General features: G+C 44.0%; 1 protein-coding gene across 1 annotated transcript; it reads right to left on the reverse strand.

The window, feature by feature from the left end:
* Window positions 1-2,584: 2,584 nt before the first annotated feature.
* On the reverse strand, window positions 2,585-9,580 carry CCN3 (cellular communication network factor 3). Its single transcript, XM_005479548.4, has 4 exons — window positions 8,733-9,580; window positions 8,245-8,496; window positions 6,173-6,378; window positions 2,585-3,760 (listed from the first exon to the last, which is right to left on the reverse strand). The coding sequence occupies exons 1-4, from the start codon at window positions 9,112-9,114 to the stop codon at window positions 3,467-3,469; spliced, it is 1,134 nt and encodes a 377-aa protein (XP_005479605.1). The 5' UTR covers window positions 9,115-9,580; the 3' UTR covers window positions 2,585-3,466.
* Between the last annotated feature and the right edge of the window lie 4,541 nt (window positions 9,581-14,121).

Consider the following 14,121-nt stretch of genomic DNA (forward strand, 5'->3'; position numbering starts at 1 on the left):
CTGCTACAGTAACATAAGAAGACATTGGGACTCCTGCTGTTCTGATGTTTATAAAGATGCCTAACAAGGGCTTGAGCACCATAGCACTTCTCTTTTTGGAGTTGCAGTGCTCATAACAATGCAATTTCCTTTTCACAAAATGGGTTAAAGACATAGAAGGGTTACAGAAAGGTTCTGGGGGCATTTTGGCACAGGTTTACTGAAGTGCAGACTGAAGTTTAAAGTGCTGGGGAAACAGTATAGGCAAAAGGAGCTACTCAAGTTGTTCTTGAACTCATACACCATAGTGCACACATTCCCTTTCCAAAGGAAGGGATGGACCATCCACAAGAGGAGTCCCAGCAGGAAGCTGCATGTCTCTTCAAAAATATCAGAAATAAAACTCTTGTCTTTGCAGTGGGAAAAAAACCCCACAAACTTAAGAGTAGTGGATGACCTTAATGTACAAAGGGTGGCAGGTTCATATCCCAGATGAGCTTTTTAACTTGCCTGCAAAGTGGAAGCTGCTTATTGAACTGCTTCTGCCTGGTGCCTGGGCTTTGTTTGTATGATCCAGTAAAAGTAAAACTTAAGGAATGACATCAAAATCTGGATAACATTAAGAGAAAACAGAAGGATAGAGGAGAAGAAATGCAGCAGTGATGAGCTGATGCAAAAGTATAAATAACTTTGGGTGTGGATGGAATAGAGGAACTGTCAAAATGAAGTGAGTGAACAATTTTATTTCATAGGAAGTCAGTAGTTGATTGCATTCCTCTCTAATTACATCTGGCTCAGGATTAGCTGGGTTTTATTAATCCAAAAATTGTTTAAATTTGTCCAGATATTATTGCTGCATTGCTCAGTAGTTCATGCATCTCTTGCAAACCAAGGTGCATGTAATTTGCGAGAAGACCCTGAGAAATACTTGACATCTTGCATTATATTAGAGAAGCATTGCACAAACCAGCCTGATTTTTGGGGTGGAGAGGGGAAGAGGGAGGAGATGTAGGGTGAAAGTGGTTTTTAAAAAACTCTTTTTCCATCTCTCCTGGATTCTGATCTACTCCTTAATCACTTCTCAGCTGCTTTGAGGAGTCCTGGCCATGTCCTGTCTAGGTCCTGGCATTTCCTAGCACAGAAGGTATTGCATTAGAAGATATGGACCTTTTGGACCAGGTCCAGAGGAGAGCCACAAAACTGGTCAGAAGGATGGAGTACTTCTCCTCTGAGGAAACGCTGAGAAAGAGGAGTTTTAAGCTAAAAGAGATAAATTAAAACTACATATAAGGAAGAAATTTTGTTTAATGAGGGTAGTGAGACACTGGAACACGTTGCCCGGGGAAGAGGAGATCCCCATCCCTGGAAGCATTCAGTGTCAGTTTACAGGACTCTGTAAACCTGAAGAGCTGGAAGATGTCCCTGCTCACTTCGAGAGGGTTTGGACCAGATGATCCTTAAAGGTCCCCTCCAACCCAAACTATTCCACGATTCTATGATTAGGAATCGAATTGTGCAAGGACAGGGAGTGTTGTATGCATGCACAAACACAGTCTTGTTACAGCTGCCTGGAATGCTTAAGGCATGCAGGAATGTGTTGATAACAACAGCAATGACTATAGAGAAATGAATCATTGGTGCAGTTTATGGAGAAAAACATCAAAGACCCCACGTGAGGACCTGATGTATCTAAAGCTTAACTGAATTAGCACCAGAGCCTCATAATTTCAAGGATAACTTAAAAGTTACTAAAAACCTACCAACTGTTGATGCTTGCCCATAGTTATCTTTGCCTTAGGCTTCACTGGCTAAAATGAGGAGTCTTAACCTTCAACTGAATTCCACCCTGTGTCTCAAGAATTACCAAACCAGAGTTTGGTAGGCTCCTTTAGAGGAGTAGAACACTAGGCCAAAATATGTTAAGAATTGTCTTTCTGCCTTTTTTCCTCAAGACAGAGTTTTTTCCTACCACATGGTTACAGAACAGTTGTGGCATAAGTACAGCTCTGCTGTCACTGATAGACACACACCAAGCTAAACTGGGTCTCACAGTCAAAGCAGCTGAATGTCTCCACAATTGTACTTATGACCTATTGGCACAATCCTGCTGCATGTATTATTTAACATGCATGAGACTGCCACCCTCAGGCTCTTACTTCTCGAGGGTATTGCCATAGAGTACCTAGCACAAACATGGTCACAGGCTGATTTTGTGAGGCTGAAGTGTTGCATGACCCAATGAAATACTTTGTTGGTTGTTCAGACCCAAATGTGAACTCAGAATCGTGTAATTATTCCTCGCCACCACCACCACTATACTTCAGGACACACAAACCTTAGTTACATCATCCTATCTCCCAGGCTAACTTAGTCTGAAAAAACCTCCTTTCTAATATGTACCCCACAAATGATTCATCCTTCCCTGTAGCAAGACACTGCATGACTTTTAAGGCAGCAATTGGAATGAGGTACATGAACACAAGAAATCATCTTTTGTTTTTAGGAGTCTGCAGACCCTTTTATCTTCCCATTCCTTTTAGCTGTTAAAGGCTGGTAGTTTAAGACAACTTTAGGAAAAAAAATTTTGAATCACATAAAGTTTATTTACTTAGTAAAGTTATATTACAGTATGTACAGTTTCTATTTACATACACACCTTTCTAAGAAATGAAGCACCAAATGATACAGTTAGTATTTTAGAGGAATTTACAGATATATTATTTTTGCATCCAGATAGTTATATCTACAGACACACATGGATTAGAACCAAATTCTTATCCATCACTGACTTCAGTTGGTTTTGGATTAGACTGCTAGTGAAGTTACCAAAGAGAAATTTAATTGCTGTCAGCTATCAACCTGCTGTGCTTCAGGATAAGAGATCTTACCCTATGTCATTTCCAGGGCTACGTGCAATCTTAATCCTCAGAGCCAGACATATTGACAGAAGGTACTTTATAAGCCACAAGAATGTAATACTTCCATCAGTAAGATTTTTACTGTCATCAAAAAACAGAGTTTCATTAAAAAGAAAAAAGAACACTGCTGGAGTGTTTATATGCAGTATGGAAAGAAAATTAAGAGCCTGGAAGCTTATGTGATGCAGTATCATGTATTCCTCAAGGAATACATTTGCTCTCAAGAAGCCCAGTCTTACACCCACTGAAACTTGCTGCATGATCCCCTTAACTCAAGGGGAAAGTCTAGCTGTTGGCTTTGTAATCTTTATGCCACCATCACGATAAAAAGAGGGCTCTGTCCAAGGTACAAAATTTTCTTCAAGTGAATAAAAGACATTTGGATGGGGCAAATGGAAAATGAGGTATTTAATAAACTATGGGGGGGGTAGGAAAAGAGCACCTAGTTTGAAAGACCATTCTGAAAAATATTTTAGAAGTTTCAGATATGCAATTGTTACATTCACCTGATTGTGGGTCAAGTCTTGTATAAACTGCTGATACTTTCTGTGCTATCTAATTCATGCTTTTCATAATTTTGCTTCACCAGAGGTGGGGTCCAACGGCTGGAAGAACACCACGTTACCCTGAGGACAGTTGCTGTGACAGACACAGGTGTTGATGAGCATCATGGGCTTTTTGAGGATGCCCTGGGGGCAGCGGAAGGGGACGTGGATGGTTTTCGTGCTGTGCGGGGTGCAGCAGCGCCCGTCGCCGCAGAGCCCGCAGAAGCGCGGCCGGTACGTCTGCACGCTCGAGCAGTTGCGGAACTCGTAGCGAACGGCTCTGGCAGCCTTCCTCGTCCGCACACAGCGCTTCCCTTTCTGGGAGAAAGATGGAGACAACAGATGAGTCATTGCATAGGACAGACAGCATTCAACAACTGACGTGCAGAGATACAGGCTGACTCTGACAATTTAAACTTGCTGTCTTTATTCATTCATTCAACAGCAAGATGACTCTGAAACTGCTTCAGAGCGTCATTGTTAGGTTGGACGTGAAATACACACGTAATTAGGGTTTAAGAAGAAAGTAGTTTTTTATTCTGCGTGTTTTCTAGCTTATATATTTTTAACAAAGTGTAATTTTAGGTCATTAACTACATCACAATAACTTATTATATTCATTGGTGCAAAGCAATTAGTGTCAATATCATTGGCAAAAGTTTTACAGGAATTTAAAAAGGCACGTATACACATCTACTTATGCACATAGTCTAGCTTACAAAAATTTTCATGTATCTTTTCTAATCGGTTTCCATGCTGACAGCCTTGTCTCCTTCCTTGCAATAGATACACTCCAAAATCATCAATTGTTATTTCTTCTATTAACTCAGCTTTGCTTGCAGGCCAGCTGTCAAGCCCCCTACCATATGGTAGTTACCTACAGGTGACACCTGCAAGATCTGTTCTTTGACACCAGCATGATACTGGACCAAATAATTAAAGTCCACTCTTGTCATCTGACAAAAGCCCAGTCTACATTCATTAAGAAACTAAACTGAAAAACTTCTCAGGCCAGTGTAGTTCCATCAGAGAATCAGCAAGTCAAAAGAGCAAGCTACAGGACTAGGTTCAGGGGGAGAAAAGGGGGCAAAATAAACTGCAAAAGTCATCACCCATTTCTGTGACTCAAGGCACAACCAGCTCTAGACATTATATTTTAACAAATGATTGACTAACTTGTCTTTGGAAGTCTTCAGTTACAGAGATTCCACATCTGCCCCAGACAACCCCAAGAGTTCATTATTCTTACTGCCTAGTATATTTTCACTTATATCTTAATTTTATGCAGTCTAAACTCTCCATTTCTTGTTCTCCATGCACTCAAAACAGGCTGCAATATCTGAATACGATTATGAGAACACATCTCTCTTCTCTTGCATTCAGAAGAAGTCCAGTTCTATCTGGTTTTCCCTAAATGAGCATGTTTTCTAGACTTCTGATCATTCTTGTTAATCTCCTCAACTCCTCCCACATGTTTCATCTCCTTTACAAAACATGGTATTTAAAACTGCAGACTGTTCAGCAAAGGCCTTAGAAACAGCAAAGGCCTTAGAAATGCTTTCCAACACTCAGAACATTACATAAATTGATGGACCTCTTACATAGGTACATGTTATTCTCTCTGATAGAAACACTTGCATAGTGTGTAGAAGTATAAAAGTATTTTCTCTTATTTACAAATTTTTTACATCAGAAATGTCAGTATTGGGTCTGCTTTGGGGAAAAAAAAAACATCATAAGGATTAAGATAATGTTTAATTTATCAAGCAAACATTGCACACATTTCTCTGCAGTTCCAGATGCTCAACAGACTAGAAATCTGATATATCCATTCTGTATCACTGAAGCAACTCTGATGTACAGGTACAGGTAGTACAGTTGCATTTGTGGGAGAAGTTAGACTGTAAGGTGTCAAGCTGCACATGCAACAGAAGTGACCCGTTTGGGGTGACTTAAATTATCATAGAATCATAGACCAGTTTGGGTTGAAAAGGACCTTTAAAGGTTTTCCCATCCAACCCCCTTGCAATGAGCAGGGACATCTTCCACTAGATCAGGTTGTTGAGAGCACTGTTCAGTCTATGTATACATGCCTTTTAAAATTTCTGTAAAACTTTTTCCAATTATATTGAACATTTTTGAGAACGCGGCATTGACCACCTCCCTGGGCAACCTGTTCCAGCATCTCACCACCCTCATGGTAGAAAATTTCTTCCTTATATCTAGTCTGAATCTACCTATTTTAGTTTAGAACCATTAGTCCTTGTCCTACCACAACAGGCCCTACTGGAATCTGTTCCCACCCTTCTCATAGGCCCCTATAAGGACTGCAAGGGGCTGTAGGGTCTCCCTAAAGCCTCCTCTCCTCCAAAATAAATAACTCCAACTCTCTCAGCTTTATCACATGGGTGAAGTTCTTGGTGGCTCTCCTCTGGATTAATGCCAGTAAATCCATGTCTTTCCTGAGGGCCCCAGAGCTGGACACAGTGCTCTGGGGGCTGTCACCAGAGTGGAGCAGAGGAGCAGAATCACCTCCCTTCACCCACTGGAGGTGCAGCACTGAGCAAACACAGCAAGTCTAATGCTTTACCAAACCCACTCAGCTAGCCTGCTGCACTCGTGCTAAAAGGTGTATTTATGTACAGCTGCATCTGGACCATTGTAGACCCTAATATTGCAGCCTTGGAATTAGAGCTGAAGAGCTGCCTTGCCTCACTCTCTGCAGATTACCTTATCAGATGATTCTTCATTTTCACAAGGTCTTATCATGCAAAGTCGTGTCTGCTTCACCATCTCACACTGCTGATTCCGGTTGGTAACACGGGTGGAAAAGCCCATTCCACAGCTCGTGGAACAAGCACTCCATTCTGTTGTCTGCTCAATACAATTGGCACTTGAATCTGACACAATCCCGAGTGTGGCCTCTTGCCTGTAGGCTGGAGACAAAACCCCACAGAGCTTTATTACAAGAAAAACTCACATGAAACCTCACTATCTAATTGAGCTCTGTCATATCTGGGAAGGAACAGGTGAGACAAACAAGGTCCAAAATCCATGCTTTTGACAGGATTTAGAAATTTTAAAAGCTGTCTTTTTAGGAATCCTGAGTAGCAACTTCCTACACCTAAAAAAAAGCTTCAAACCAGAAAGATGCATATCAATGTAATCAGCAAAGCATTTAGATTCTGTTCACTCAAGTCCACAGCTGGAAGAATTACTGCTGACTTTTAAATCAGTTTAGAACCCTAACAGATTTTTATTCTTCATTCTTTCTAATGGAAATATATCACAAATCTGTTCTAAACCATGTCATAAAAATATTTATATTAGATATTATTTGAGAGAGGCTGAATTTTTTATCTAAACTAATAAACAGCATGGACTGAAAGCCCTTTTACTCCTGAGAGTCATAAAGTCACCCCATCTTGTCAATTATTGACATCTTGCAGCCAGGGTGATGGTGAGGAGGCAGGAGGGAAGCCATTTCCAGGAGCTATCACAGGTACTTAAAGCCATGGTCACGTCTGACCACCATCCTGCCCTCCTGGCTCTATGCAAGCATTGCTGAATAGTTTGGTTCACTGATTAGCACAGGAGCAAACAGGAGGAGACAATATAACTGAGTCACAGCTCTTGCTGTTAAGCTCCTCTACAACATTCCTGCCTTTTGAATGGCAAAGACCCAAAAAAGGTGGCCTCCCAAGAGGGATGGCCATTGCTGAAAGAATGCAGACAATTCATCTGTAGGCATCTTATGGATTAGCCTGTCACCATCAGACAAATCAAAAAAAAGGAAAGGTAATAGAAAAGTGTCCAACTTTTTGTTTATACCTTATGTGCTTTACAATTAACACTTCATAGCACACTGAAAAGCCACTCAAGCTTTTCTTCCTCAATCCTTTCTCACTTGTTTTTAAAATGGATTAGCTGAGTTTTGGCATAACTAACTGCCCAAGATCACAAAGAGCAGTGACTGGAAGAGAATGCAGTGCCCTCTACTCTCAGAAGAAAGTTATGAAAATTCATGTTGACCTAAGAGTATAATTTAAAGGGGATGCCAACATAATTCAGTACAAAAAATGAAAAGAGGGAAAAACTGAAAAAGAGGAAAATTTTACCTAGCTTTTTTAAAAGCCTGAATTCTGCACTTTGGAATGTGGTTGGGTTGGGTTTTCTTACAAATCCATTCACCATGTTTATAACCATTGCCTCTACAAGTACTCTGTAATGTTTTTAATGCCATCAATAAACATGAGCACTCTATCACAGACAGGCTGGAATTCACTGGCATTGTAGCTACCATGCTGACCACTTGTAAGAGCTGCAGAATTCAGTGGGGAGAAAGTCTCTCGTAGACTAAACTGTCATAGTCTACATGTTATAAGTTGTAACAATATGTTATAAATTGTGACATATTCTAGCGGAGCAACTAGCAAGACTGCAGCTTCTTTTTTGTTTTGGGTTTTTTTTCCCTTCGTATGGGAATGTTCGGAGGATTAGGACCTTGTCCTTGTTTTCTTCTGGTCACGGAACTAATGTGCACCAGATAAACAGAAATTTAAAAATTGGCAACTACATTAATTAACTTTTAAAACTGCCATGAATATTCATCCTCGGAATCATTCTTTTACCTGATGAGCTCTGCCTTTATTCATAACCACTGGTATACTGGTTACTCTATGTTAGAAAAAACCCCAATCATACAAGCAATGTGCCTTAGATCTGGCAATGCTGTGGATATTTTCACAATGATATCACCTCCTGCTCACAATGACTATAATAACTAATTTTAGTTTCCTCACCAGCCATAGCAAAACCTCCCAAAATCACTTCATCATCAGGGTCGCAGACCCACTTCTCACAGCACTCTCCAGGGACTTCGACTTTCCTGGGGAAGGGGCAGTCGGGGCCGGGGAGCAGCAGGTCCAGGTTGCAGCGGGGCAGGCAGCCGATCTGGCCATCGCGGCAGGTGCATTGGTACTTGCAGCTGGGCTGGAACGTCTCCCCATTGCGATAAATCATCCCATCGAACACACAGTTGTCCCCCTCCAGCACTGGTGGGAAAAGGGGAGGCATTTCGTAGGGGCAGAGGGCGCTGGGACAGTCCCCGGCCCTCCCGGCCCCTCGGGCACCTCCCGCAGCATCGGGGCAGCGCCGGCGGCGCTGAGGATCGGCCGCTTCCCCGGAGGGCGGGCGGGAGAACAGAACCGCGGGGCAGCGACACCAGCGGAGGGCCCGGCCCGGGGAGGGTGTCCCGGCCACATGCGGGGATGTCCCGACCGCCACCTACCCATGCAGATGCCGGCGGCCGCGCCGTCCTCGGGGCCGCGGTCGCAGTAGAGGCCGCTGCTCTCGTCGCAGGGCAGCAGCGCGGAGCATTGCTCGCCGCGCTGCCGGGCGCACACCAGGCAGCAGGAGCAGCCGTCCAGCACGGCCGGCACGCCCGGGGCGCAGCGCGGCGGCTCGGCCGGGCAGCGCCCGCACGGACGGGGACACGCCGGCTCCCGGCCGCTCACCTGCGGGGACACAGCGGCCCCGGGGGCCGCGTCACGGAGCGGCCGCCCGTTCCCCCCGGCCGCCGGCCCCGCCGGGCGCCCCGCACTTGCCTCGCACGGCCGGAGCAGCAGCAGCAGGAGGAGGGCGGGCAGGTGCTGCCCGCCGCCCGTCGCCATGGTCCCGGCCGCCGCCTGCCCGCCGCCCGCTCGGCTCTGCCGGCAGAGCCATCGCAGCCGCTTTTATAGAGGCGGCCGGGGACCCCCCTCCGCCACCACCCCCGCACGGCGGGCACCGCGGGCCGGAGGCGGGGAGCTGGAGCGGGGGAGCTGGAGCCCGGCCGGGCCCTCCGCTCCCCCCGCTCCCTCCGCCACCTGCCCCGGCGGCGCCGAGCCGCTGCCCTGCCCTGCCCGGCGCCGGGCGCGACCCCTCTGGCCCCTCTGCCGGGGCGATGCACCGAGCGGGGAGCGGAGCGGCCCCTGCCCGGGGGTAGGGCTGGCCCAGTGCTGCCCCCGAGGGGGTCCCACCCTCAGCCGGTCCCTAGGGGCCCCGTCCCGTCCCGTGTGCCCGCAGCGTCCATCCCCGGGCCGCGCACCGCGGGCTCGGCGCGGCCTCGCAGCTCCGCGGCTGCTCCGCAGTCTCTGGCACCGCCAGCCTGGCCGGGCAGCGCTTGGCGCTGGGGAACAGCCACCCCAAAGCCAAACGCCTCCCGGGGCTATTCTGCTCCTGGCCCCGGCGCTGAAGTGTTTTGAGCTTGGTGGGCACTGAACTCTCCAGTTTCAAGTCGCGGGCACTGCTCTTTGCTGGAGAGGTGCAGGTGTGTCAGCTGATGGGAAACAGATGCTGCACAGGGAGTCCTCCCTGCTCTGTGCAGCTCGGTGCGTGTGAGTGGTCACAGACTGTTCAGTGCCTACATGGTGTGTGCAACCGCAGGGGATACAGAGCCAACAGCCCTAGCCTCAGGAATGTTTTGTAGAAGTAGCTCCAGTGCTCTGTGCTGTTATTTTAGCATGTGCAGGACAGATTTAAGGCCAAGTGTAAGGGAGACTAGATCTGTTAACGGGTTTTACTCATCAGGAACAGCCTTCTGCCTAAGGCAGGCCTTCTTGGGCCTTGCTAGGATACAGAAATTCTTTATCCTTAGTTGTCGGAGACAGATAATATACACTGGATTCCGTTATGGCTTGTTAAAGAGAAAATATTTGAAAAGTAAACAAAACTTGTCGACACACTAGTGAAAATGAGATGTCTTTTAATTTTAAGACATGACACAAGTGCTACTCATGAATTTACAAGGCTACTGTAGCTCTATACCAAAGCAAAACACAACACCAGAAATGGCAAGACAGAAGTTTTGGTTTGGATGAAGGTGACCATTGCTTTCTTGATGCTGAGTGGCAGCAGCAGGGTTTCTGGAAAAGCTGGGCATTCTGGGGAAAGCAGGCTTCACTGGTACAGGAACATGTAATCTCTGGACGTGTACTGGCCCTTCATTTTCTCAGGGACAAACAGCATGACCAGCCAAGGGGAAAATTGGATTGTTCAAACATTATTAGCAGCTTGGGTATGAGTTTGAGGTTATTTAAGTCATCCACTGCCTAACAGGCCATTTTGCCTTCCTTGTCTCATTTTTTCCCCCCTTGATTCTTTTCTTCATCTCTGACCTAGGCAGTCAGTGCAGCCACATTTTACAGCATCTTGCTTGTGAACAGAATAACCAGTGCTCTTGGCCAGGCATGAAGATTTGCTGAAAAGAAGCAAGGCTGTTTCTGTAGCTTTCCCAGAAACAAGCCTGTAAGCCAGAGGGCACATACAAGACTTGTTTTTGCCCATTTCATTGTTTGTGAACCTGCAGAGGTTTTCAGTGCCTATAATCATTACAGTCACTGAAAGTGTCCTTAGCTTTCAATGAAATTACTTCATACCACTCATAAATATCTTCTGGTGCCTAAAAACAAGTTTCACCACATAAGGTTTCACCACTGCAGAAAAAGTCAAAGAAATGAAAAAAATATGTGCCAGCATACTTAATTTGGAAAAAACCCTCCTCTTTTACGTAGAGGAGTGTTTAATAGATTTATTAAAGATGTATTTGTTTATGAACATCTATTTGTTTACAAAATACCAGTTATGAAAACAAGATTATGCCACGTTTTAGTACAATAGGACCAAATATATTTCCCTGAATATTTCACTTCCTCTATGCATAATTTGGAGTCCATTGAACTACCAGTTCTTAGATGCTGGTTTATTTTCCTAACTGTAAATCTTTTTGTTTGTACTTGTCTTATAACATTTAAAGTGTGCCATACAGTTGTTATCATATGAAAGTAGCCTTTGTTACTTCTCATAGAGCAAAATAATGATCAGTGGAGGGGTTTCATGCTGGCTCAGCTGGTAATGAATAGCATTTATTCATGAGACAAAATTAGTAAGTTCAAATAAATATTTTAGTTTCTCTGTGTTTGCTTTTTTAAAAGAACTGCACTTAAGTAAGTTAATATTTGGGTTGCCACCTTGGCTGTAGCTGTTGCAAAGAGTAATCCCTCCTAAGATGTAAAGAAATTAACCTCTGTTCTTTGCTCTGCAGGGAAACACAGCTGGAGAACACTGTTGAGAGGTGTAAATTCAGGAACAGAGCCCAGCAGCAGAATCCCAGGATTAAGAATATACTTAAAGGTTTTTCTGCACTGACAAAATGATGGAAAAAGCTGTATCTAAAAGACTGGAAATAGAGATACGAATAAAACTGGTTCAAATATTAGAGGGTTTCTGGTGGTTGATCCTATAATTTTCCATAGGTGTCAGGATATATATCAACCATTATAAAAATTCAAGCATCCATAGTGTTATCCCTCTTTTTAAAGCCAGTTGCCTGTGAAAGTCACTGTTTCACAACATGTAGCTCCTCAAAATTATCTTCCATTCTTTGTGTATGGCAAGCAATGCTTATTTTAGAGTAAAATTGTCATAAACATCATATTCTTTTCTTTCTCCTTCTGTCCTACCATGTTTTACTGATACAAACATCAGGTGGGTAATTCAGCATTTGTCCTACACTGTTTCATAAATAATGCTCTCTCTGGTAGTCTACCTCATAAATGGCAGTATTTTTCTAGAAAATATTGCAGGTTTTGATTTTTAGCAATCCCTTTCCAGCCACAGCTGACAGCTGCAAATTCCTGACATCTGTTGGCGTTATTAATATTGCACACGAGCTACATGTGGAAATGTCCTTGTCACTGAGGAAGTAACAGGTTTTATCGCAGTGTGGGTGTGACTAAGTTTATTCCACAGCACCCGTCATGCTGGGGTGTGGATGTGGCAGGAGAAGCCAGGGGTAAGCTCGGGGAGTTTTCCGCCCGGCCTGGCGCTCCCTGGGAAGGTGTCGGGCTCATCCCGCTCCCAGCGCTCCCGGCTCGCTCGGGGCTGCGCGGCCGCTCCTGGTGCTGAAGGACAGCAGCGATGGGCCCGGACACGGCTCGGGGACAGCAGAGCCGATCCTGCCCTGCGTGCTGCGACAGGGACACCAAAGGTGCTGCTGACACTGGCAGCAATACGGACAGGGATGTCCTCACTGAATAAACCAGGCCGGTGAATTTTCCCCGTACGGCACACACCGCACCCAGTGTCATCCTCTTCAAAAGGCATCCTGCTTCACCTGAGACAGATATTCCAGGAAAGCAGCTGGTTTATTCAGTGATTACTTCTGCTAACCCTGACATTATTGAAAGTAGAATTACGTTCTAATTAATTTTAATGTCATTATCAGAATTATTCCAAATGACTTAGTCATGGTTGTGCTTTTGAGATGAGATTAAATATGTATTATCCTTTTGCCAATGGAAGTATTCTACTAGTTTTTATTTTTTCCAGTATTTTGTGTGATGGTCTACAATTCTGCTGAAGTTTTGATATGATACTGTGAGTTCTGCAATAGTAAGAATTGTGCAAATGACAGTGACTTGGATTTTACATATTTGAGATATGCCTGCTGTGTCATCCATAAAAGAAAGAACAACTTTAGCAAATAAGAAATATGAGGGAAAATGTTGAAAGTAAAATAGTCTAGAGCATTATTTTTAAATATCTTACACACAATGGAAGAAAATTCTGGAATGAAATAACATTGTATTAAAAATCAAAACATTATTTTGAAAATACCAGAGTACTTATGTGGGGATGGGAAGTTGCATCACTGAGTCAGACAGTTTTACGTGCTCAAAAGAAATTCAGTAGAAAAGTTCCAGTTTCTTCTTAAATGCATGTTCCACCAAAAAAGTTTCTTTCCTCCACAGCTATTTCAGTCATAAAGCCTACTGGCAATATTTCCAGCACAATCAGCAGGTGAAGTTCTTACGCATGGCTTTGTTATTTTGGGGAATATAGGAGGAGACATAGAAGTTTTTAAAAAGCTATGATTATTTGCTCATTTATAATTGCTCCTAATGTCAAAATGCTATAGTGCATGGCAAGAAATTTTCTCCCTTTCAGTCAGAAGATGGCAGGTGCTGTGATTTTGTGCAGGCTGCGATTTTTAGAAGAAAGACAAGAAGCCAAAACATGGTATCTGTCCTGTTAGAGATAGCACAAATAGTGTGAACAGTAGGTAGGAATGGCTCATGTCCCCAGTGGTTAGAGCTGACCTTCTTTAGAGCAGATACTCTGCACACACTAACTAGCTTTTGAATTTTATGCCCCCGGAATTTTCTGTCCCCTTATGGCCATAAAGCATTATTATTTGAGTAAGAGTGGGAAGACTGAACAAAGTGCTTGAAGTCACTTAAGAGCTATGGTACAGCCCTCCAAAATTGTGGTTTCATGCAAGGAACCTGAGGGTAGATGCTGTTTTGGTATGAAGGCCTGCTCCTGTTCAGCATGGCAGTAGGTGTTTATATTCAGGAGCAGCTACCCCCTTTCTGTAGTGACAATTTCTGTTCTGTTGGGAAACAAAGGGATGACATTTGTGCCAGGAAAAGGTCATTAAGAGTTACTTGCAAAAGAAATTAAATAGTCTATATTTGTTTATTTATACAGATTTTAAAATTTCTTAACCCAAAATATATAATTATGTTTTGATCTGAAATTACCAGATTAACATTACTGAGGATCTAAGATGGGCCCATTTTACCAGGTGAGATCATAATGGATAAACAGAATCAGGGAAGTTTTCCTTTCTTTATTCA

Source organism: Zonotrichia albicollis, chromosome 1 (assembly GCF_047830755.1).
Source record: "Zonotrichia albicollis isolate bZonAlb1 chromosome 1, bZonAlb1.hap1, whole genome shotgun sequence".
In the NCBI taxonomy this organism is placed as follows: domain Eukaryota; kingdom Metazoa; phylum Chordata; class Aves; order Passeriformes; family Passerellidae; genus Zonotrichia; species Zonotrichia albicollis.

Coding starts and splice junctions, on each gene's coding strand:
- CCN3 (XM_005479548.4), bottom strand. CDS start 9,114: ATGGCGACGGGCGGCGGGCAGCACCTGCCCGCCCTCCTCCTGCTGCTG. Junction 8,497..8,732: donor GGCCGCCGGCATCTGCATGG/GTAGGTGGCGGT, acceptor TTTTCCCACCAG/TGCTGGAGGGGGACAACTGT. Junction 6,379..8,244: donor GGGAGGTTTTGCTATGGCTG/GTGAGGAAACTA, acceptor TTTTGTCTCCAG/CCTACAGGCAAGAGGCCACA.